This window comes from Aquila chrysaetos, chromosome 3 (genome assembly GCF_900496995.4).
Source record: "Aquila chrysaetos chrysaetos chromosome 3, bAquChr1.4, whole genome shotgun sequence".
Classification (NCBI taxonomy): domain Eukaryota; kingdom Metazoa; phylum Chordata; class Aves; order Accipitriformes; family Accipitridae; genus Aquila; species Aquila chrysaetos.
In genome coordinates, this window is record NC_044006.1 from 74510260 (window position 1) to 74536243 (window position 25984).

General features: G+C 39.5%; 1 protein-coding gene across 3 annotated transcripts in view; it reads left to right on the forward strand.

Annotated features, from left to right (window-relative positions):
- Positions 1-216: 216 nt before the first annotated feature.
- MINDY4 (MINDY lysine 48 deubiquitinase 4) overlaps positions 217-25984 on the forward strand; it is an 87174-nt gene continuing 61406 nt past the window's right edge. For 2 of the 3 annotated variants that reach the window (XM_030010015.2, XM_030010017.2), the window contains exons 1-7: positions 217-457; positions 2492-2611; positions 3828-4036; positions 7647-7905; positions 8943-9361; positions 24654-24712; positions 25064-25173. In XM_030010015.2, coding sequence (XP_029865875.1) covers positions 395-457; positions 2492-2611; positions 3828-4036; positions 7647-7905; positions 8943-9361; positions 24654-24712; positions 25064-25173 — 1239 coding nt within the window. In that variant the 5' untranslated portion in view covers positions 217-394. The remainder of the gene's footprint in view (positions 458-2491; positions 2612-3827; positions 4037-7646; positions 7906-8942; positions 9362-24653; positions 24713-25063; positions 25174-25984) is intronic. The other variant, XM_030010016.2, reaches the window with a different exon arrangement.

The window sequence follows — 25984 nt, forward strand, 5'->3', positions numbered from 1 at the left end:
TGCAAATAAGTATGTATGCTTCTTAAAAACAAAACAAAACACCCAGAAAACTGTTCCCTCTCTTAGATTTGAACAGTCTTTCTCCAATTTTATTATTTAAAGCAATGACCGAGATGCTTGCTGCAGTGTTACACCATGAGCTCTTTCAATTTTAAGTCTCTCCCTGGCTTCCCTCCCAGGGGGAGGAGTTCTCCCTGCTTCCGATGACATGGTCTCCACGGCAACATACCTCCAGCAACCGGACTGCCCACAGCCCTGCCGCTGCCATCCACCCGCTGCTGCTTCAGGACTGCAGCGGTTAAAAGCCGCACCGAAGAGCTGCAATGCCGGCAGACTTGAATGATTTGTTAGACGAAGTAAAGAATACGCCCCCTAAGCACACTTTGGGCTAAAAATGGACAACTCCTTTGTGGAAGAAGTGGCTGCATCACTGGTGAGAGAATTTCTCAGTAGAAAGGTAACTTGTCTCGATTTTCTCCAGCTAGTACAAATGAGAATGACACATGAAAAATGTTAAGTGCTAAAAGATTAAGGAATACTGGGAGGGGGGACTTCTTCTAGCCTTAGAGCAGCTAGACCTGAACCGTAACAAGCCTGTTGGGTGAGTATCTGCACTACATTTCCCACAATGCCTTTTTATTCCTGATTATGGAAGCCAGCTTCCTCCTTGTGTGAGAAAGCCTGATTCTTACCCACACGCGCCTGCGGAACCCAAGATTAAATCAAGAAACGCAGTTTCTTTTTTTTTTTTTTTTTTTCTCATTAATTACCTATCTTGCTGTTGTCCTTGTGTTTACAAGAGGCATACAAAACTTCCCATGACATTTAAAAAAAAAAAAAAAAAGGCAAAAGGTAGTGGTTGTAGAGAAACTGGTAATTTTTTGTTTTTTTCTGGTTTTCAGTAATAGCTTGGCAGACAGCAGATTTATCTGGGGGAAAGGGGACAGGGAGAAGGGGGGGGTAAGAGGCCACTGTACTTTTCACAAAGTTAATGCTGTAAAGGAAACTTTGGACTATACATAGGTGTGTGGAGCGTGGGAATGAGCAGAAGAAAAGGCACCTTCACATTTCCAGGTGAAAGTACCTACCACCTTGTATTTATGTTAAATCCTAAGGAAATACTGCTGATGTCCAGCCCAGTCAGTCCTTCAGTGTCAGGAATGAGTTAGCTTGTATCAGAAATTAAACAGCCACTGTCTTATTAAGTGCTACACAGACCTCAATTTTCTTCATCTGTTTTGCATCAAGTCTCCAAATGCACATTTTCAATGTTTGTGAACAAAGTTGAAACATTTGCCAGCAGAATTTCAGATGCAGAATTCATTATTTGCCATTTACTGCCAGAAGTATGAGAGGCTTGAGTCTGTCAGCTCAACTGATTGCAAAGATTTTTCAAATGAAAGACATTTACATTTCTGAGTTAGATATCTTTAAAGGTAAAACTGAATAAAAGCATAAAAAGAAAGGGAATGCCCTGCTGGTAAAACAGACCATACAGCTTACCATAGTAACTTACACCTGAATTGCCACATCTATTTCATACTATATACTCTTGAGTCAAAACAAGGGACACTGATAATCCTTTGTGCTTCTGCACAAGTGTTCCCCTGCATCCCCCAAATCTTTAATACACATCAGAGCCAACTGCAGTAATGATCCTTTATTTATCACAACTTGCCCAGTTCCCTAAATCTGAGCCAGACAATCCATCTGCAGAAAAATAAATCCTTTCTTGTAACAATAGCCCTTCATAGAAGGAATCGGGACTTTCTCTCTCAAAATGGTGGTCTGGTTGTACCACTTAAATTAGTTTGGGATCTGACTCTGACATCTCACAATCAATCAGTCTCTCCCTCCAGAAAGTGAGATGCCCATACATTTTGTCTCTGAAGTGCCCATGTATGCGGACTACAGATTCACAGTAGTTGAGGAAGTCTGAAGACCCCAAACCAGCTGATGCCATGGAGATCTGACTGATTTCCAACCTGAGACTGATGGGAGTGACTTCAACTCATGATAAAGGTTCTGAAACCTGTTCTGAACCCACCAAGAGATAGCATACACCCGATATTCAGACTCCGTAATTACCCATGTCAGAATCACATATATGAAAAGCTGTATCACATCTTGATGGAAAAAGTAAACTCAGTATTTCTGGAACTATTTGAACCAGAAGCCCAGGTATTAGCAGGGGCCTCATACAGACCAGTCAGTCTTATGAGGCTGTTCAGCAGTCACCTGAATGGAGGTCTTTTTTTTTCATGTTCGGTAATTTCCATCTCACAGACAACATAGCCACCTTAATTATTTTCACATCTGTGGGCTGTAATAATGCAAAACTGTACCATTAAAGTACAGGTTCTAAAGGTTAGCTTGTTACTAATTACTGCCATCCAGAAGTTTCATATTACATCCAACAAAGTAAAGAATAAAAGATTTAGTAAGTTGTACTGTCTCAAGTACTCTAAAATCTGACACTTTTCCTTCGCAGGGTTTGAAGAAAACCATCACTACCATGGACCGAGAGCTTCCACGTTCTGCACTTAGCATCAATAACAGGAATGAACTTCGAAATGTCCTACATCTGCACTCCTTGTACAAACAGAACAAGGTAAGGAAACAGATCGTGTTCCCCAAAATGTGGTATCAGATACCATGAAACTGGGCCAACCAGATCAAGACTGTAGTGTATGTCCAAACTGGAGAGAACTCAAGCTTGTGTCTGGTACTGCATTGCTGCAGACACACTGACAGGTCTCTGAGGAATGGAGAGCTTAACATTTAGGTGAGATTGCAGCTCATGGGACGAAGCTGAGAACCTGGCAGTTCATGAACCCTTGTTACAAACTGCAATGTCCAATAAACCAGGAGCAGTTACTCACTTTAACACCTTTTCCACCATTAGGGCTAGATTATTCAATTTTGGAAGTACCCATACATGCCCATTTCTATTTGCAACTTTTTGTAAGACCTGGCAGATAAAATTACACTTCTAGCATCTACTATTCTTTGAAATGCAATATAGACAGCAATATTTGATGACAGGGACATCAATGGATAATTTCCACTTCCAGTTCACTCATGACTTAAGGCACCATGATGCTTTTGGTAAGCAGCATGATGCTAATCCTGTATTAAGTCACTTCAAAAAAATCTCCCAGTGTAGTTGCATCACTATAGCAGACATTGTAGCATTTTCTACTTAAGCCTTAAACATCTGTGGTGTTTTTAATTTTCTTTTGTTGTTTTTTTTTTTTTTTTTTTTTTTTTTAAATAAAATACTCAGGTACACAGGACAGTTTTCCAGAGTACTGTTGAGAAACAGTGTAACAACAGGGGTGGGGTGTTGCCCTATAATTACCAGTTATCCCAAGCACAAGAGAGTTCTATAGTCTATGCTTCTCACCAAGTTCTGATAAAATAAACCCCAAATACTGAAGTCAGGTACTAAAAACACTTACAGTTCATGCTACATTCTTCTGAAGTTCACCAGGTACCATTAGAAAAGGTGTATTCTAGCACATTTACCATACTTTGCAATGTTTAGCTACAATGAGAATAAGGAATGGTTGTAACAGGTTGCTTTTTCTGTATCATGCTTACTTCATTTAACACAGCAACACCTTCAAGCTCTTGACATTCTCTAGCTGACATTTTCCAGTTTCCTGGATTGTTTGTAATCTGGGATACACCCATAGGCAGCTAACTCTAGAATGTAGTTAGTATGTTCAGCTACTGTACATTGTAAAAAGAATATCCTATTTTAGGCTGCAGTAAGATGAACAAAGAGTGTCAATAGTCACTGAGAACTTTTTCTTTTTGGATAGGCCAAGGAGAACCCACTGAAAACTCTTCTTGAAATTATTACTAATTACTTCCTTGAGCACCGTGGGACTTCCAGAAGCATCAGTTCAAGTTCTGCTCTGTCAATTCCTCAAAGTAAGAGCTCAACATCTCATCCACCTGACTTCTTGGATGAAGATCATGTGCGTGGGAGTGCCACTGTGCTTGATGAAAGCGAAACTCAAGCCTACAGGTACAGTTTTATTTTTCTCTTTGGCCTGTCTAGAAACTTTTTTAAATTAAATAAGGGAAATAGCATTGAAAGTATTATCATTTATACCTTCAGCTACACTACCTTTTATTAGTTATCCTAGTAACACAAAGCTTAAATTTCCAATTATTAAAATCTCCTATGCAAGCCACTCTTCAAAAATGTTATGTTCCCTACCAATTAGGAAGATTGATAATCTCAGTTACATCTTTCAGTCACTGAAGCACATAGAAATCTGAGCTTTTATGCGTTGAAAATTGGAAATACTCAAATTGAAGCAGTCTGATGAGAAAGTAACCACATGCATTCAAACTACACGTATATTCATGCCTTACATGTCAAAACCAAGGTCTATCATCTTAAATTCAATATTGTTACTAACAGGATAGGTTATTTCTATCTTGCAAAATACCTGAAAACAGCATGTAACCAAGTCTTTCAATTGCGTTTATTACTGCCTCAAGGTGGAGTTAACAGCCCCAACTGTGCTTCAGTACAGAACTTTTAAAATGGGCACAAAAGAGTAATTCACCTTCCCAGCCTTGACTCTCAGGGAATTAATCTGATTTTATTCCTCATCCTGAACACAGCACGCTCCAAGTAGCTAAGTCTGAGCATCAGTGCTTGCAACACCCCAGCAACTCCTTCCTTATAGGGGAAGAAAGCCAAGATTTTGAGTTGATGCTACCAGCTGAGAAGTGACACTTGAAAAGGAGGCAGTGCAAAAGAAGAATTAGCTGCTTCTCTTTTTCAGATACAGAAGCTTCTAGCACGTTGTCAGTGATCTTCTCTCCCTCTGTCTGATACTATCACACCTCATGCTACCTCAGACCTCGCACCTGCCTCATTTTCTCCCCTTGCCCTAGACAGTGCAAGTTGCTCCATTCCCCCTGCGAGCCTCCCCAGTGCCTGCAGACCTTTCTTACTACAGCAATAAGCTTTCTCCTACAGAGGGATCCACTAACACCCCCGTCTGACACCGAACAGGACCACCCAGAGTTACCAGACCGCTCTACCCACCCTCCCCATCCACAACAAAATGGCGACGCCCCCGCCCGCAGCTATCGCTAGCCCGCTGTGCGCATGCGTATTGGCAGCCGAGCGCTTCCCTCCCGCGAGGCGGGGGGTGACGGCAAAGTGAGTGCTCGGCGGCTGGCCCAGAGTGGCCGTTCACTGCTCAGGAAGTGGTGCGCTGTGGGGCCGCTCTGCTTTACACTGGCGGGCACTCTATGGTTCTAGTCCTCCGCTGGCGGGAAAGACATGCGCAGTGTGGTTGTTGGGTCTGTTCCCCCCCCCCCCCATACATCCGCACACACATAAACGTTCATTAGACACAGATACATGAACACACAAATTCAAAGAGGCAAAGTAAAGCCCCACAGGCAGAAGCAACATGTGTCGGCGACCAGAGTGGGGGGGATGTGAGGAAGGGCCCCTCGCCAACATGGCGCGGGCACCATCCTTCAAGGGATGAAGTATTCCCCTTTGCTGCCTCAGCCAGTGGGGCAGGGGGGAGCCAAAAATGGCAGATTAAAGGCAAATCGGAAAGCAAAAACCAGAAATGCCCAACCTTTTGCGTGTACGAGCTTGGAAACGTTACCTAGCCACACACTGAAAGCTGCCAGCTCTGGAGAGGGCAAAATCCTGTATTGACGGGCAGGTTTCCATCTAAATCCTGTGTGATTTTGTGCCAATTTTCATGCCTTCGTATGCGCCAACCTCACCAGTTACGCCTTCCTGAGGTGGGGGAGGCCGAAGTTGGCTGGAGGTGCAAGCAAGGAAAAATGGGCCAAGTGGGTGTGACAGGGGAATGTGGGTTTCGGGGCCTGTCCTGATACAAACCGGTGTTTGTAACTGATTTTTCTTTCGAAACCAGCTGCGAATCTGACCCTCGGACACAGGTAGGCATTCCTGGATGCGTGGCTCCATTTTTCCCCTGGATCAGGTCTTGTCCCAGCCGTGCGGTTCGGCTGCGTTTCCACGGCAGGGCCGCAGGAGGAGGCTGCAAAGCTGCCATAACAAGGACTAATGTGGGCGGGTTGCCACTTTGGTTCAGCCACGTCCTATTTCAGACCACAAAATGAACCGGTGAGAGAAACACCACGGCAAAGCGCAGCTCTGTGATCCTCCTACCCATTTCCATCCCCTCCGGCCAGGGAAAAATCAGGCATTACCAAGTCAACCAGCTAGTGCCTGAAATTAGCTTTAATTTCAACTACCTGGATAATTTTTAACAATGCTTTCAGGAGTGGAGAGTATAATTAGACAGGTACTCTTCACTGGTTCCTTATTAAAGGGCCTTCTTTCTTTTTAACTTACCTCTTGAAGTTTTTTTTAATGTCTGTAACTGTTAAAACAGTCTCTAAGCTGACACACTGTGCCCTTTGGCAATGAGGGGTTACATGGTCCCAGGTTGGGAGTAACAGTCCTCAGATTTCCTAATGCTCCCAGAGACTGATCATGTTCCCTTCAGTTTACATACGCAGCGTGTCTTCACAACAAGAGACATACTACTTCAAAAACCAATTTTTAACTGGTTAAATAAAAGGAATGTTTTTGTGATACGAGATGCTTCAACTCAAGGAATTGCTTTACTATGAAATAGGATGGACAAAAACATCCTAGAGTGAAAAACAAGTTCATGGACAGTTGTCATAAAGGCAGCTAGCATTTTCAGGTTACACAGAATATAAATTTATCAGCTGACACAAAAGAGGTCTCAGTGAAGTGGGAACTACTCAATAAAAGTACTTATATTTAACAGTGATCTAATATTATGCAGACAGTGAAACAGATCCTGATGAAGAAAACTGGGTCTTGTCATGATTTCTTACAGGCTCAAATGATGATTTTTTTTTTTAGTAAGAACATGATTTGTTAAAAGATATTTTTAAGGAAGAAATTAATATTGTGTTGTACAAACGGAGTCACAGATCCAGGTGAATCTCACTTGCATTTCAGAAAAGCTTGTTTATAGCATTATATATGTGTGGGAAAACAGATGCAAACAGTGAACTACACCTTGTGTTGCTTCCTGGAGGAGTAGGCTGAAGAATATGGAAGATGTCAAATGACAGCAGTGTAGCAACCTGTTATCAAGGAAAAGCCCAAATACAAAAGTACCTTTCTTTTTGAACTAAAGTAAGTGTTCTACATTTGAGCAAAGAGTGAAAGGGATCAGTAGAGTCAGTCTAAGTTATATGAGAACAGAGGATGTTAGCAAAAGTGTTAACAAATTTTCAATCTGCCAACCAAGCAGATGGAGAAGGAATGGGAACTGCTGGTGGTAGCTTAGGACCTGTCTGGTATGATATATATAGTTTTCTTTCTGTTATGATATGGTACATATCAAAATAAGTAAGCATAAGATTAAAGTGTTACACATATTATATGTGTGACACATAATAATGATATTGAAATAATGTCCTGAAGAACTACATATAGATGTTTAAGTGAAAAGCAGCAGTGAGTACTATTGCTAGATAAGTAACTTAATTTGACAGCACTGCTTTAATTAGCCAAGCAAACGTTTTCATTGATTTCATTGTGCATTTTTTTGCTGTTTGAAGTTTTGCCTTTTTCTTCCTCGTAGATATGATGTTGAGAATCCACTAGATAAAATCCTTCCATCCAGAAAACATCAGCACAAAAGTGAAAAATGCCACACAGGGACAATACACAACAGCCACTTACCCTCTGATGGGGATAAGAAGTTAAAAGGTAGTCAAGAAGATTTAAAAGCAGCAACGATTTCTGAGGAGCTGAAATCCACCATGAAGGAGAAGCCAAGGCCCAGGTCTGGTCTCATTGTCAGAGGAATGATGGCTGGACCAGTAGCAAGTTCACCAGAGGTGATTTCCAACACTTACAAAATATTTGGCTTGGCCATGGATTTTATATCTAACCTTCTGCGATAAAGTCATTTGCAAATAATGTGAAAATGACTTCTGCATGCTAATCCATTAAATCTGCAGTCTGAAAATATGTCGTAAGCTAGGGAAGTGGTTCTGGTTAATTCAGAAATTCAAACTGTTTCAGATATAACCACTACCTGTAACTACCCCCTGCATGTCTGTGATCTTAGGTTGCAGAATTGCTTTATAAATCTTTTCCATTCTTGATATCTCTTGACAGATGGGATTTTCCATTTTCCTAGGAAAATTGCTTTTTCATCTTAGCAGTATCTACGGCTTTCAAAGTTTTCTTAGCCATGGATATCTGTTTTACTCAGGTTTTTCCCAAGCCCTATATTTAATCAGTAGCAGTTTGGAATTGAAAATTACTTTCAGTTAGAAATATGTTTCTAAAGTGATCAATCAGACCATATTCCATCAGTAAGTATTTTCAAAACACAGTTCTAAAATTCTTGCCTCTTTTTTTTTTTCCTTCATGCTGCTTTTATATAGACAGGAACTTCCCCTGTGTAAAATTAGGCTTGTAATAATGAGAAATTGAAATATTTTAAACATATCATTTAGATAATACTGAAGAGAATATGGAAGTTAAATGAATTAGTTGGATTTTTCTAAATATCTCTGATTTGGAAATAGAAACTAGATACCTGTAGTGGGCAATCTTTCTTAGTTTCCTGAGTTGGGTACAACCCCAAAATTAAGCTTTTAGGAGGTATTTTGTTGATGTTCTTGGGTAAAAGAAAACAGTTTTTAATGGTATATAGCATCTTTAATACTGTTCAAATTTTAAGTGAAAATGTATGTCTGTCATATATTATCATTTTTTAAAAAATCTGATTTACTATATAACCTGATTCCTAATAACAAACAAATTGCTTAGCTCAGAAATTAGCGACAGAGCTTTCCTTTTCTTTTCATGTTTATTTAAAGATGTTCAAATTTTAATCTATGGTTTTAATGGCACTTACTTCTAGGACCTGCAAAAAAGGAGGCTTCCAAAACGATCCACTAGCATAAGCGGCACAGCACAGTTCAAGGGTGAAGAACATGAAGAAAATGAGCTGAGTGTCCCAAGTACTGATTTTCAAGAAAGCAAAGGATCTTCAACACAAGTAAGTAAGGAGTTTGCATCAAAGACTATGTCAAGCTCACACACAAGTTCAGCCTCTGAAAAACTAAGAAACATCCCCAAAGATACAGATGACTCTTTTGCCAAACTGCTGTCTGAAAGAGAGAGGACCAAGACAGAAGAAAGAAAATCAGTTCCAAGCTTTGGTACAGACAGAAGTGAAAAAAGCCTTAAAGTGAGCGCCCCTCACAGACATTCAGGGGCTGGAAGAGAGAAGAGAGAAAGATCCCTCAAGAAAAATGAGAGTCGGTTGTCAGGCCACAGGTAAGAATATTTGTAAGAATATTATACTAAAACATTGAGGAAATCTGATGGAGGACTAGGAGTGACTGAGATATGCCTTCTGATTTCATTGAGGGGAAGAAGCTGGAAGAGGTGAAGATACTGAAAGGTGGAGAAATTTTAAGATTTAACTTACTAACTTTTAACATCCCAAACCACTGAAGACTCCTTTCTTGGTCAGTGGAGAGACCCTAGAGGTGCTGGTTTCTCTTTACTGCTTCAAAAGGGAGGTAGTTACAGGTTCAGACTTAGACCACTTAGACATCTAAGCAGTACAAGTGACTCCCACCTGTGAAGGTCATCTACAGTGTTCCACAGAGATGTTGCTTGCTGCTTAGGAAATAGTGTTGATTACCTCTAAATATTGCAGTAGTACATCCAGAAAACCTCAGAGGATAAAATTAAGGAATACCAGCCAAGTGCACGCATATGTCCACATGGTTCAGTGCACTGCTGTGTTGAGATATCCAAGCCATGCCCAAGCAGGCCGGTTTAGCTACCAGCACAGTGCTGTACCATGCAGAGACACTGTGCTGTGTCTTTGAAGCAGGACAGCCCGTGTCATTGCAGTATTTAGACTAAGCCCAGTTAGCGTCCTCATGCACCATGATGCTGCAGCCGCACAGCTCCTGTGTCTCAAAGTATTTTACTCAAAAGTTAGCTCAGATTTTTTTTTATTGTGCTGCATTGCTTCACATTGCTATAAAAGGTTTAGAAGAGCCTCCTTCTGTGACCTCCAAATATGTATTTTTGGCTTTTCTTTGTCTTATACTCTTAATTGATTTGTTTTGTTTTGTGGTTGGTTTTTTTTTTTCTGTGCAGAATTTGAGAAGAGTGGGAGGCATGGGATTTTATTTATTTGGGGGTTGCTAAAGCAGTAGGGCCCAGACTGCCACATCTCAAAGCTTGCTTTGTAGTGGGGCTGTGACTTGGGTTGGGTTTTGAAATGCTTCAGGTTGAGTCATCCATCAGAGTTTAACCAGTCTGGAATTCTGAACTGCTGAAGATGCTCTAGGTTTGAGCAGAGCAAGGCAACTGTGCCCTGTCTGTGCATATATAAAATCTGCATAATAAAAACTGCTGCCTCATTATCTAGCACTTGCTGTCAGCAGCTCTTCAACAACTTTAAGCAGGGGGTGATTATCACTCTGCCCGTACTACAGATGGGAAAACTGGAGCAGGTAGAGAGAAACCTGCATGCTACAGGTCACACAGCAGGTCAATAATAAAGTCATACATAGGGCTCTGGCACCCTGAGTGTTGGTCTTGTGGTGTGCTCCCAGTGCTAGAAGGGAGTGTGTGTTATTATTGGCAGAAATATTTTCAAGTTTATATCACCTACTGCTCCACAAACTTAGGCACATGCCATTATCCCCTTCTGCAGGCCATAAAGTAGTATTTTTGTTTTACTAAATTTAACAGCAGCCAGGTTTGTTGCCTTTTTTTAAGTGTTGAAAAACCTCATTAATATGCTAAAACTGCAATCACAGATTTTTTAAAAATTATTATTACTATTTTGTTTTCATGTTTAATTTCTTATAAATCCTGAGATGCAGTGTGTTAAGGCCCTGTTGAGATCATGAAGAAGCAATGATATATTAGGTCTCTCCACACTTACGGTATGGGCTGTGGGAGTTCACAAACTGGGGATCTACTGGAGCTGCACATGGTCCAGGAGTGGCACTTGCTTCCTGTCTGGAACCAAAAAGCGACTGAAAATAGCCACCAGCATTATGCAGTTATTTATCTGTGTTAGCTAACTTCATTTGTAAAAGATTATTGAGTAACAGGCCAAAGTACTACAGTCTTAAGTCTTAAAACCCACAAGAGGTCAGTTCTCCATTATGTAATGTACTAGAAAGCTGAGCTATGTCAGATAATGGCTGAACCCAGGTAATACAAGTCCAACTGTTGCTGAACTGGAACTGGCGCCTGCAGATCCACCTTTGATATTCTGCTTCCAGAAGGATTTATTAGGCCTTTCATGACTCCGTGTGAATGCAGAGAGCCAGCTCGTAAGTCCCTGTGGAAGCAGAAGCAACAGGGTCTGACTCCATACAACTCTTGTTTCATATAGCTTGACAGAGTGTATAAGGTAGTGCTAACCCATCACATGAAAAGGTTGCCCAGAGAAGTTGTGGTTGCCCCATCCCTGGAAGTGTTCAAGGCCAGGTTGGATGGGGCTTTGAGCAACCTGGTCTAGTGGAAGGTGTCCCTGCCCATGGCAGGGGGGTTGGGACTAGATGATCTTTAAGGTCCCTTTCAACACAAAGTGTTCTATGACTCTATGATCCTTTCCAGTTTCAGGATGGTTTATTACTTCACGCTCAGCATTAATTGAGGTAGACAATACAGCTTCAGCGGGCTTTTGACAGCTCCCCAACAAAGCTGAGAAGAGTAAGTGTATTCCCGGTATTTGATAATCAGTGAATATATAGTACATTATTTATGAGTGTCAAAGGCATATTGGACTGGATAAAATTCTTTGGGAAGACTGCGTCTGACCAAGAAATCTCTTGTACTAACTTCACTCAGCTGTAGTTTGACGTGCTGACAATTCCTAACCTTATGCAGTAATTGTGGAGTAAGTAGAAAAGTAGAAGCTGGACTGAACAGGGACTGCCCCAGTGCACCATTTTGTGCAACGTACTGTGGTACTGTGCTCCATTGCTGTAGTAAGTGGTTTGAAATAGATTCCCTCCTGCAGAGGACTGGATTGGTTTCAGCGAGAACAGAAGAGGGAGCTATTTCCTAAGCAGAGTCCATGTGATAATCTGTTTCCAAAGCAAAACGGGGACATTCCTGCCAGATGATTTGAGTTAAAGCCAGTAAAGCATTTGAATTCATGCTGAGGTCTGAGCTTCTGAAAACTCACACTGAAATCAGCAAGACTGCTGATACTCCTGAAGTTAAATGAAAGTAACAGAGAGTGGAAGTGAGACTACAGATAAACATCGACCATTACAATATAAGGCCTGGCTCTTGCAAGTCTTTTATATCCCTTTGGCCAAATCCTGCGGTGTTTGAGAGCCTTTCAGCATTTGGCCAGAGTGCTTGAGCATTTTGAGGCATGAAAAATTACAATGTAGGAGTGGATATTTGTCTGGATTCTCTTCCATTCTCTGTTACTGCTACCTGATGCCCCTGACATAAATGCTAATCTAAGTATTTAGATAAGTAGTTGAAAATCTCTGTAGGATTAACCACAGCTAGTTCATTCACAGGCATCTGCAATTCTGTTTTTGTTTCCCATAGAAAACTAAAGACATACAAATCTTATTTTTCCTTCCATTTGCTGTACTATTTCATTCTCTTTTCTCATATGCAAAAAAATGCTTCTGTTGCATACAGGCTGCAGGCATCCATTGTCTACCTGTGAGGAAAAAATAAAGCAAAACCACTGCCATGCTTCAAAAGACAAGCTGAATGTTATCGAATAAATGCTTACAAACTGAGTGGGCAGAAATACCTAGCTATAAAAATATCCTGGAGAAATACAGATCCACAGTATTTTGACTCACACATTTTAATGAAAGAAATGATCATGCTTTTTTTTCATTAACTATCTAATTCGTATCTACTGCATGAAGTGTGTGCAGCAGGGTAACTGTGTCAAGAGGCCAGATTTGTGACTTGCTACTTCAATCTTACAATATCAACACGAAGTTAGACCTCCAAGTACCATATTTCACAAAAAAACTTTGTCCTCAGTAAGAAATGGAGCTTCTGTCTTTGTCCAAACAGATACTATTTGCTATCTTGACAGTGAGGAGGCATTTGGATTCCTGTGATGACCCAAATTAAATGCTTACCTGTAAAGAGAGCTGTGTAATTCAAGAGTGAGCACTAAGTTTTCCAAAATGACAGACCAACACACCTACCACAGATAGGAAAAAAATATGCAAGTTCATTTATTTGCATTGCTATTGCTGCAATTCATTGTTTCTTTTTAGAAAAATGGAATCAAGTTAGTGAATCAATCAAATGGAGACTAATGATACAGATGTAGTCTTTGCTTGTTTGTTGAACTACTGCTGAGACCATCTGCTTTCAAATTCAGGTAACTCTAGTGATGGTTTAAAAGGCCAGTGCTTAACTGCAGTTATTATCTAATTGCTCATAACTGTAATAAAATACTGACTTTTAATAGAAAATCGCTTGTTGTGTTTTCAGTGTACTCCAGACTTAATGTTGATCCCCTTGCAGTCATACTGTCATTACGTAGTGAGTGCACTTCATTCCTTTAATCACAGAAAGATAGAGGTGAAGAACAATTTGTTCACCTGCAGCTTCATTTATTTACGTAGTTCCTGGTAATACACTGTCTGAATTCTTCCCCAGAAATGGGAGAATAATGATTGCAAAGAATTAGAACAAAAGGATTATTTTCTTCCTTGTATTACAGGGGGAACAGAAATTTTTGTTCTGTTGGGTCAATGATAGCTCTCTATGACGTGATTGTATTCTTTTCTATGTCACTAGGAGTTATTCCATAAAGAAAGTATAATATGCTGTAGAGTTTACATACCTACTCAGATGTAATTGTGAATGCAATCTATATGCCTTTTTTTTTTAGAATTCCTTTACTTTTCATTAATCCAGAAAAAAAAGCAATATATAGGTGGCAGCAAATCTTCATGTATCCTCAGCTGTAAGCAAACAGCAGCTAATTTAGTTTCTCCATCATAGAATCATAGAATACCAGGTTGGAAGGGCCCTCAAGGATCATCTGGTCCAACCTTTCTTGGCAAAAGCACGGTCTAGACAAGATGGCCCAGCACCCTGTCCAGCTGAATCTTAAAAGTGTCCAGTGTTGGGGAATCCACCACTTCCCTGGGGAGATTATTCCAATGGCTGATTGTTCTCATTGTGAAAAATCTTCCTCTTGGGTACAATTGGAATCTCCCCAGGAGTAACTTGTATCCATTACCCCTGATCTTTTCCATGTGACTCCTTGTAAAAAGGGAGTCTCCATCTTCTTCGTAGCCACCCTTTAAATACTGGACCATGGTGATAAGGTCTCCCCCAAGCCTTCTTTTCTCAAGGCTGAACAAACCCCGTTCTGTCAGCCTTTTCTCATATGGCAGGCTTCCCAGTCCTCTGATCATCTTTGTGGCCCTTCTCTGGACCCTCTCCAGCCTGTCCACATCTTTTTTGTATAGCGGGGACCAAACCTGAGCACAGCATTCCAGGTGCGGCCTGACAAGCGCAGAGTAGAGTGCCATAATGACTTCTTTATCTCTGCTGGTGACGCCCTTGTTGATGCAACCCGGCATCCTGTTGGCTGGCTTTGTCGCAGCAGCACACTGTTCGCTCATCTTGCGCTTGTTGTCCACCAGGACCCCCAGCTCCCTTTCCACAGAGCTGCTCCCCAGCCGGGTAGATCCCAGCCTGTGCTGCACTCCTGGGTTATGTTTTCCCAGGGGCAGGACCTGACATTTGTCTTTGTTGAACTTCTTAAGGTTCTCGTTAGCCTACTCTTGCAGCCTGTCCAGGTCTTCCTGCAGGGTGGCTTTCCCTTCCAAAGTGTCCACTTCCCCACTCAGTTTGGTATCATTGGTAAATTCATCAGGGTACACTTGATCCCATCATCCAGATCACTTACGAAGATATTAAGCAGCGTTGGGCCCAATATCAATCCCTGGGGGACCCCACTTGTGACAGGTTGCCAATTTGAAAAGGAGCTATTTACCACCACCCTCTGGGTGAGGCATCGCATTTTGTTTATTGTGCCATATATGTTGTGGTGTTGGTAATGGTAACCGTGCTGGTTGCTGGAATCTGTAGGTACAGGAGATTACTATAAGGACAGTATTTCAATCTGAGTTTTAAACTTAATTTTCTCAGGAGTTGGTTTTCTGACTTTTCATATTCCATGGCTTTAGCTTTTAATAGTTTAGATAAAATGCTTCAGTGGCCACAGTACATTTCTTTTCTGCCTAAACTACGTAATAGTAGTGCAATCATAAATATATGAAGTAAATAAGGAAAGGTAAAGGTTTGCTTTGACAGAGAAATCATGCAGCAGAAGTAATTAACAGTGAATCGGTTTGTGATATTTTCCTATGTGAGTTTATCATGCAAAGGTAGATTGTTGATGAGTTTTCTGGTTGTATAAACTGATACAATGTATACAGAACTCCTAATATTTTACTGTAGAACCTTCCATTTTAAGGAAATGAAAAATGTTTCTTCAAGAACATATGGAGACAAATACATAATCTAGTATTTGTATATTGATATCAAACTACACACACACACTTGTATACAGAATTATGTCAGTAATTCCTCCATACTCCTTCATAGAAATTTCATTTAACTTAACAAGTTAAAAATGACATTTATGTCTCAGTGCCAAATCAGTGGAGAATTTGAAACCTCATCTATCCTTTCAGGTCCTTTTGATGCTGCTGTTTATAGTTCATTCTGAAAGGAGTATTTCTCACTGTTCTCCTTTTTGTTGAGTCCTTGTTCCTCTCAGTAGTGTCAGTTTTGTGCAAGGCACAAGCAAAATGTGGAGGACTCACTACTTTTTAATTTTTTTATTTTGAGATTTTCAAGAGAATAAAAAATAATGGTTAAAAATACACAATTCAAGTGAATGATTGAAGATTCCAACTAAAAAGTTGCCATATCTGTAGTTATGATTTTGATAAAATGCTGCAAGTTCCACAGGAACTTGGGAGAGACGATGTTGAAGGAACACATTCAGATCAAAGGTAGCAAACTATTAAAGACTTTCCCAAGTCTTTTAACCTGGGCAGAGCCTTAAATGGCAGTGAGGAAATGTTCTCTGCCACTTTTAATATCTTGAGGTAGGGTCAGTCCTCCCTTGAGCAAGGGGGTTGGACCAGTTGACCTCCAGAGGTCCCTTCCAAACTCAACCATTCTGTGATTCTGTGATTCTCCTTAATGCTGAGTCCCCTACAAGAAGCAAGTATTTGTCACTAAACTGAGCACACAGAATAAAGAATGGGGCTCTATAGTGGAATGGAATTCACGACCTTTAGGAACTGTAAAAAAATAAATAGCTGTTGAAGTTGATGCCTGACCTTGGATTAAAATTTTTCTATTGCTTTTGCAGAAAGACCATGGTGAATAATAAGTTATTTGGGGAAGCTAAATGGTGTTAGAAGGTCAAGATGTCCCCATGTTTCACAGCTTGAGCAAACAAAATTGGGGAAAGGCAAGCAGAACCACTTCACAGCAGTTGAGAAAGTTCTTTTGTCTCAGCTACAGAGACATACTACAATTGCTGCTTATGCAGCCACTGAAGTTGAAGTGCTCTCCTAATTTTCCATGTCCTTTAATTCTATCAATGTAAGGTGTGATAGGGATGTGGAAACCCTTTAGTCCTCAGCTGAATAGTTTCTAAATGAGTAATTCTGAGCTGGCCAGCTGCGCTCTGACTGGGCAGTTCTGCAGTGTAGTGGAACCACCTTGTGCTGAGTTAGATGGGCAGATACTATCTGTAGACCTCAGTTTCACCTCTGGTAGTTAAGAAGAAGAACATATTGCGATGTTTGAACTTCTAGTTTTCAAGTATAAAGCCAACCACCCTCCCTCACCCAATTCAAAGAAAAATAGCATAGAAACTAGAATCAGAGCAATGAAAGAAGACAAAAGTGTAAAACTGGAATCAAAGACCCAGGGGAACAAAAGGACTTAGCAATCAGGACCTGAAGTTAAGGATATCTTGCCAATTTCATAGAAACTAAAAGGGAATGGCTATCACAAAGGCAAAAAGAAATAGGAATATCATTACATCAGATCAAAAATTTCCTCCTGCCATTAGTGAACAAAAGGATACAGCAGTGGATCCCATTGTCCAAAGGCAGACATCTATAATACAATTTCAGGAGCAAGGAAGATAATTGATTCTCCACTCATCCTTTCATTGTGAACAATCACCCTACTTATCCGGTTCTTCTAATTGCGTCTGCCATACCCTCCTTTGCCTTGCCATCAGTCTTGGCTACAAACTGAATGTGAGCTAGTGGTTTCCTTTCAGAAGTCTGCCAGTACAGATGGATATTTCAGACAGTAAGGACTATTTTATGACTGTGTAGCTTGGCTTCAGATGCCTTTTCCAACCAAAACCTAAATATCTCTGATGCACTTCATCTCTACCACCAGGAAAGCAAGCGCCAGTGAGTTCAGGGCCAGAATTTCTCTTCCTGCAATAGTCTCTCAGCTGAGTTTGCCTTAGCTGGGCACTCTTTAGTGGTTCCCAAAACATCACTTATTATTTGATAATAAGCCTTTTTCTAGCACTGCTGCGCATTCTAACACAAATAGGGTAGGGTTAGTGAATTGCCATAGATACCAAGTTCCTTAGTGGAACATTACTCATATTTCATAGAATCTTAGAATTTACAGATGGAAAAGACCTTTTAAGGTCATTTGTTTCTATGGCAGATTATTCATTTCTATATATATATATTTGCTGTAATACTTTTTCCAGGGTTTTGTCTAGTCCAGTCTTAAATTACTCAGGTAACACCTCTTCCCTGAGAATATATTCCAGTGTCTAGCATCCTTAGTCTTAGGAATTTTTCCCTTATATTCACCTTGCATTTGCTTTTTACTGCCCTGTTATCCGTAGCTAAAGTTGGTTTTTGACTGATCTTTCTGTTCCTTGCTACATATTTGCCTCTGTTAAAATACTTTTCTATAATTTTCATGTTCATTTAGACATTTTTTGTCTAAAGCTTATATCGCCTGCTTGTATTTTTATCTTTCCTGCTCTGAAATTTTGCTGTTGTTTTTCTGTTAGGTTTTACTGATTTGTTTTATATTTCTTCCATGTAGTTAAGGACTGCTCTAACTTTATTGCACTGTGAGTCTCACTAATACGGCATAAGAACAGTCACCGGCTGCTCAGGGCATGATTCTCAGCACTATAAAATCACATTAGCCCATTTGTCACTGCAGTTTATCACAGGCATATGCCTTCTTACTTTCAGTTTCAAGCACATTGAATGCAAAACGTCTCCTCAGTGTTTTAGTGTGTTTTCCTCCAAATTGGCCTTTATAGTAGAATTATTAAGTCAGTCTAATCTTCTGTGGTAAGGCAATATGTGTTCCTATAGCAAAGGTACTTCCCTTCAACTCCCTGCATTTCTATGTAAGACTGACAAGGAGTGAATGGCTTTAGTTTGCTGTCTGAACCACCTATGGCTTTCTTCATCCTGAATGGAGATGAATACAGGTGAACACATTGTGTTACTGAAAATTCCTGCCTTTTCCCTTTCATATGTTCCAACAAAAAGTCCCTGAAAATTCACTTTTATGGAGCTAGGAGATCCTTAGAGGAAAACAAAGTACTAATCTTCCTCAAAGAAATCCTTTAAGTCCTTTAAAAATATGTGCAGTTTTTTTTGTATTCTTTTACATATCTGAGACTTTCAAAATAATATTTTGAAAGTGTTATGGTCCTTAAAAGATTAATACTCATGCTTTCTGTTATTAACAGGAATAAACGAGCTTATTTTCTGTGTGAGGACCAAGCCTATACCTGTCAGTTATACGTGATTGAAACCTAAAACTGCCAAGATCCTCTCACACATTTTTATCCTGCATCATTCCTGGCCACATGCTGTGCTGATTTACATTAGAACATTGGCAGAGAATGTTGGCCAGGAGTTTCTGAACAAGTCCAGAGCAGGATTTGACATTCCCTCCATCAGCATAAGCAACAAAGCAGAGCACAAGCAATCCAGGAGGTTTCTGACTGCACTGATGATAACTTCCTGACACAGGTGATTGAGGAATTTTTTCCTGTGAGGGTAGAAAGTAAGTACTCATCACCTTGATAGCCTATTCTGTGAAATGAGGTCTGAGCTCAGATGGCCATATCGTTATAAACTACAGCCTGTTTAAAATCAGTCAGAAAACCCCAACTGATTTCAGTGTATGCCAGCATACTCAGTGACATGCAGTGCGTATGAGCAATGTCTGAGAAATTCGTTAAATTTTTCCCACTATAAGAGGAAGAGGATGTATTGGGCAATGGTGGCATTTCTGGGAAACAGGAGTTTAGTCAGAGTGCAACACTTCAGGCAAAAGAATGGAAAAGAATGCAGAGTTGGAGCAGCCTAATAGTAAATTACCTTTGCATGTTTCCTTCCATCTTTGTCAGTTTGTGATCTGTGCATAGCACCAGGCATTGTCCTTAAGCTGCATGAAGAAGCACATGGCGTCATCTCAAGCTTTCGTCAATGCTTCGGTGTGGCTTTGTATACAGGAAGCACAGTAAGAATAGTGCAGTCGGCACCTTCCCTAAGAGACTAACCAAACCCTCCTGGAGTGTGTGCAGCTGCCAGCCGGGGAATAAGTCTTTATTTGTCTCTTGCAATTGGCAACCAGAAGAATGGCTGTCAAACAAAATGGGGTCATCTTTGGGGAATATGGATTTAACTAGCGTATATACAAAAACAGAGAGAGAGATACTGTAGTTGCCAAATCACTCAGCAGTGAAAACCTTCAAGTATCTGGAGTTGCATAACACCTTTTATAACATAATGCTTGGACCGGAAAAAAGAACCTAAAATAAAAGTAACTCTTGTGACTTTTGTTTTGTGCCAATGGAATTATGGCATCAGAGCCTTCGACATAACATCTGTGTGTGCTGCCATTTGCCCTTTTAGTATTTTTCCAGCACTCCATAGGAAGAAGCACTTTGCAATTACTGGAAATGGCAAATGGCTTCTGTATCATTTCTTTATTTTTGGAAAGGATGTAAAACTGGAAAGGTCCAACCCATTGCCTAAAATGCATTCAGTCATTTGAGAATTTGCCTTGTTCATGCAAATACAGAGGGAGTCTAGATCTTCTCAAATGTAAAGCAAGAACAGACAATATACATCCTACTTTGCTCATAGAGCTTCACACCACTTCCTTTCACTGTGTCTACATACGAGCCTTCGGGGGAGCACAGTAGGAAGCAGCATAAGAAATTACCCACTCCTTAAAAACAATCTGTTGTTTGCAGGTAGCATAAGGAATTTTTGTCCCCCTATGTGTTAATCTCCCTAAGACTACTTTACCAGGAGGTAAAATCTCTCTCTGCAGTATATGTGCTTACCAATAGGCTGTTATCTGTATTCACCATTTTTTATAAGAAAATGAGATAAGAAAAGTGCCCCACTCTTCAGTGTAAGCTTTTGTCATCTTCCAATTTAACATTTGATATTAGCTTTCAGGAAGATAATTTATTTTGCTAAAATTCGTCAGGTTACAGTGGTTTGGACTGTTAAAAATCTGAGGTTTCTGACAGGAAATGTAAGGCCACGAAAATTCTACATCCTTAAAAATAAATGTCCTAAAAGTTGAAGGCCAAAACCAGTCAGAGTGGGTACTTTATGTACGACAAACAGAATGGAGGATTGTATTCACCTCCACTGATATGAACTGATTGAACGTTGAAGTCTGGGAACCCTTCTCAATGCTTTACGTAGTGTCTCAGCTGGTGTCTTGTAAGCACCTTTATATAATGGAATCAATGGAATGGAGTTTTATTTTGCTGATACCTGTTTATTTTGCTGGCAACTGTTTTGAGTGGCTGAATGTAATGGTCAGTTCACACGAGTGGTACTGTGCTCCTTGAAAATTCCAATGTGGGAGTGTTGCACTGAAAAATCTTTGATAGAGTACAGTATGAATAAAGGAGCTACACTTACATTATAGTCAGTATGGTTTTATGGCTGGAGATAAATATTCATTCATTGCCCATGAGACCATTCTATTCAGGTGAGCCCAACTCATCACGCAGTTCAAACCATCTTGTAGCTCAAGCCGTGATTATAATAATATTTTTTTCATATACAAACCTTCTCAGCAAAGATGTAGCTTTCTCCTGAATTGTCACTACAGTTAATAAAATTCAGCAGGACAAACACAGATTCATGTGTGAGCTTATTAGAAATGACCCTTTCAATGGCAATTTTTTCATTTAGCTTTTTTATATCTGTCAATGAGCCATCTGTTCATGAATTAATTTTTCATACTGCTCATGTGCCAATCAAATCAGATGCAGGTCTTAACTAAAAAGGAAATTTGGAGAAATTAAGTGTATGAGATCTGTTACCTTTGTCAACCAGACTTGCAAACATGGCAGAATTTATATTAAATCTTCTTGACAAGGTCTTTTTCCCATAGAAATATATTGCCTAGTATTGATTATGATCCATTTTCTTTGCATTTTTACAATTGCTTTTAATAATTCTGGTTTTATATTTTTGCCCCAAAGCAGTGGCAAGCTGCATCGCATATAATGGCCTTGTTTACCTTTTTGCAAATAGCAACAGAGTCTAATTTTTTTCTTACCTACTCTCCAGATCTTACTCACTATACCAAGAAAGTCATATATGTCTGTATATGGCATAACAGCAAAAGACCAGAGGATTGCATTCTGACTTCTTGGCATCCTGCTGACACTAAATTATTATGCAGAAAAGGTATATGTCCAGCGGAAAAGCTGTTGTAATCAGGCAGTGAAATAAGTTTTACCAACACAGTCATCTTAAAGCCACCGATCATCAGTGTTTATTTTTTAAGCCCCTTTGTTTATTTGACCTCTTGTGTATGGTAGTATAAATAGGAAATAGTGGAATGTACATACATTATTGTGCCAAGAAGTGCTTTCTCTGCGAGTTCAGCTATTCTGAGTAAATTCAGTTTTCTGAAATACATAAAGATCAGATAGGAATGTTCAAATATTTAGAGAAAGTACTGTATAGTATGTTTATAATGAAACTTATTTTCTTCCTGTCCCATTTTTCTGCCATGATGGATGACTTCCCCCTTCCTCAGTATTCTAACTGTATGGTTTTACATGTACAATAAATTTTCCTGGAACAGTAACCATCTGCTGAAATGGAAATTGCAATAAATGTCCTGACAATGTTTTGAGAAACACAAGCTCCCCTTAAGGAGGGAACCTACACCTGCAAAAATACCCCTCTTAACCAGAAAACACCCTCCATCAATCTTTCATGTCAGCGCTTTCCTCAGCTTGATGGGAATTCTCAGCCTTGACAATTCAAAGCACTTTGCATCCCAGCATTGGTTCTTCCTGGAATGGGTGTAGAACCAAAATTTTTTAGACTTTCCAGAAAGCAATAATGTTACAAAAACTGGTACCAGGTGAGCTATATATGAATTGTACCATAGTTGAATTTATTTTCATTTATAGATCTTTTGAGATGAAACACTACTGAGAAGTGTTTGGGTTGCTAATTTGATGTAGGCAGTGTTCTACATGCCTGAACATAGGCATATAGTGCTATTTGAGACTCTAAGGTATCCAGGACATCTAATGAAGCTACGAGATATGATACAGTACCTATAAGAGACCCAAGCCCTTCTGAAGCAGCAACTGAGGCTGGATAGGATGCTGTAACCTGTAGTGCTGCATTCTTAAAGTGTTAAGAGCTCTGTTTTTGCAATACTAAATCGAAATGGGTTAACCTAGGAAGAAACACATTATTCTCTAGGAAATAAAAGACAATAGTGTGCAGTCTCAGACAAAACAAAAATGTGGCTTGTGGTTATGTCAAAGTACAGTTAAGTGACATGAGTGCTTGGCAGAAAAACATTTTATTGGCAAATTTAGTGTCATTGAGACCCTTTCCCTCACCAGGAGGGATGAAATACTAGCAAGTAGCTAGCAGAAAGGAATATCAGCTGAAATTCAGTATTAGCAAAAAAGCAAGGTGAGATCTGATTGTATTTTAAAATATACCACAGTCAACTATATTAAACTCTATATCACATTAAAAGTACTGTTATGTTCAGTGAGAGCTCAATACTACTTATGCCACTATACAAATTTGCTCTCAGTCCTCTTATTTATATTGACCTGCTGGGCATCCTATTTATTTTTACCTCAAGTCCCTAATAACATGGGTGATTCATTTCCATTCTATCTTTTCTGAATTATAGCCGTCCACATTTCATTGCAAAACCCTTTCACTTGTTCATAGAGAAGTAGAGGTGTTTCTTTTCTTACAGTATCAAAGATTATCAGTGAGAAAGGTGCCAAAATGCTTTTGAACTGGAAAAGCCCTGAATATGATATGTCTGTGTTCTGTTTTTATTCATCTTTCACACACTGAAAAAGGAAACTAAGTTAATGGAAAGTATGTGATATGACAGCAGTTGTTGCTATAATAATATCGTGCATACAAAGAATGTTGCTGAGGAAATTATTCCATACTATTTTTGAAAGGACTGTGAGTGCAATACCTTTTTTCCAAAGCAAAAGCCAATGATGCAGTATTGCTCTTTTGGAAAAAAAAAACAAACCCCATCATCTTTTTACAGTAGTTATTTGAAACTTTTTCTTGGTTCTGAATTCATTTTGGTATGAATTCAACCGAAAGAATAAACCCATCTCATCTCTGAAGATCTAACATTCTATTTAAGTTCTGACTTCACAGCCAAGTTTAAATGCTTAGTCCTTTTAGTAGTTGTTTATATGAATTTTTAACCTGTTATTTATGTAATATACAATTAAATCACAAGGGCAGTTGAACAACTGCTACCTATTAGTGGATTAAAAAATTACCCTGGTAAAGGAAGCCAGTCTACCACCTATTCCCACTTATATTATTTGGATATTTCACGTAGTTTAATGACTAATTTGAATCTCATCCTGATCCCCATCAGGGATGTAAATTTTATGTTATGTCCTGATCCTTTGAACTCAGAGGCAGTCACATATACTTGAATATCCTCACTTGAAATTCAGGGCAGTATAAAATCTGCCCCTGTATATGAGCTTGCAGGACCTGATACATACTGAAATCACACAAATGAAATGAAACTGATGTTGAAAGAGAACTGAAATCCTGAATCAATTGCAGTATATTGCTCTGTGCTGGTGGCTTTTCCTGATGAACTTCTGAAGTTCTGCTTTCTTCCACTGAAAAAGTTTTTGCTCTAACGCCATTTATTTCTTTATACAAAAATATGAGACTGAGCTCCTTTGTATAGAACATTTTAAAAACTAAAGGTGAAAGCCATTGAATATGTTTTTATCTATCATCTTCTGCATCTTTTATTATCTCTCTCTCTCCACATGCTCACACATACCTCCACACCCACCCCCCACCCACCCCGTATGTAGATATATATACACATATATTTACACACACATAAAAAAATATATCTTTGTGTGGGCATATTCCATATTTCTTCTTGTTTATTCCAACAACTTTTCTCATTGTAAGTGAACATTTGGTTATTTGCTTTTTGCTTAATTTTAATGTAGGAAGTCTCCCACATCCACTTACTGTAAAGAAGACCAGACGAAAGATGTCCTAGAATTAGGTAAGTTACGTCAAGCTTCAGTTTGGCTTTTGCCATCGTATTCTTCAGAGCAGCTGTAACCAAATATGTATGAGTTGCTTCTTTTGTAACCCTTAGTTGAGTCAGAGTAATTGCATTTGCTATTATTTCTTGGGTAAGACTGTGTGAAGAAGTCATTAAGAAGTAATCAAACAAAGGCTGGCTCATGTATTTTTTATCTGTTCTTTCTGACTAAAACTGTATTTTCTTTTTTATAAAGATGGATGACAAGAAAGTGTTAATTGTCATATCGGTGACCCCCTGGCACTGAGCCTGCTGGGGGAAGCAATTTTTTCATCCAACTCATTATATGATTTTTTTTTTTTCTTTTAGTTGATGTTGAGGATGAAGAAACAACTGAAGAAGTTAGTAAGAACCCAGATCTTTCAACACTGTATATGCTTCAAGTAGTACCAAAGGCAATTGATATTTCTCTTGCAAAAGTAAGACTAACTATGATGGTAAATATAAATAGATGTGTGAGAATGTTTTTTTCAGTTAAGTTAGCCAAAGCTGCAGTAGGTTGCTATGTGTTGCATGTTTGTGTGTGATTTAATATGTGCTGTTTCACTCCTGAGTATATTCCTTACTTGGTATTCAGGTGAAAAAGTAATGTAGGGATGCCTGGCCAAAATTCAGAAAAATATCAGAAGAGCATGCCAGAATGCATCAGCCCACTTGAAGCACAGATAATAGCTATAATTAATGAAGCTTGTATTATTTTATTAATGCCTCCAGTCAGTTATTCACGTGCTTATTCTCCAGTCCTTTAAATTGACAGTGGTTTAGAACAAGTTTATTATTCCCCTATCACTGTTTATCCCTTGCTTACCTTCCTCATTCTAAGCAGAAATGGAAGCATTAAATACTTTTAATATTTTCTTTTCCATTCAGACAGAGGGAAAGAAAAAACAGAGAAGAGATAATGAGGGTGTCTTCCAATTTCGTTTCTAGATCAAAGAGGTCCAAGTAACTATACAAACACTGAGTAGTCTGTTCTTATTTACTCAGCTTTACTTTAGCATGAATGCAATTTCTTCAGTGTAGCTATTCCTGAATAGCAGTGGTCTGCAGTTGTTCAGGGCCAAGATCTGAATTTGGCACATGCTGATATGCCATCCGACATACAGCAGTTAAACGTTTGAGGAACATTTATCTCATACCAGCAATTCTGACAGGCAAAACTGGCTGCCTTTTCTCCATACTGTGTTCAGCAGGGTCCTTTTCTCCCTCATGTAACCATTAGTAGGCGTT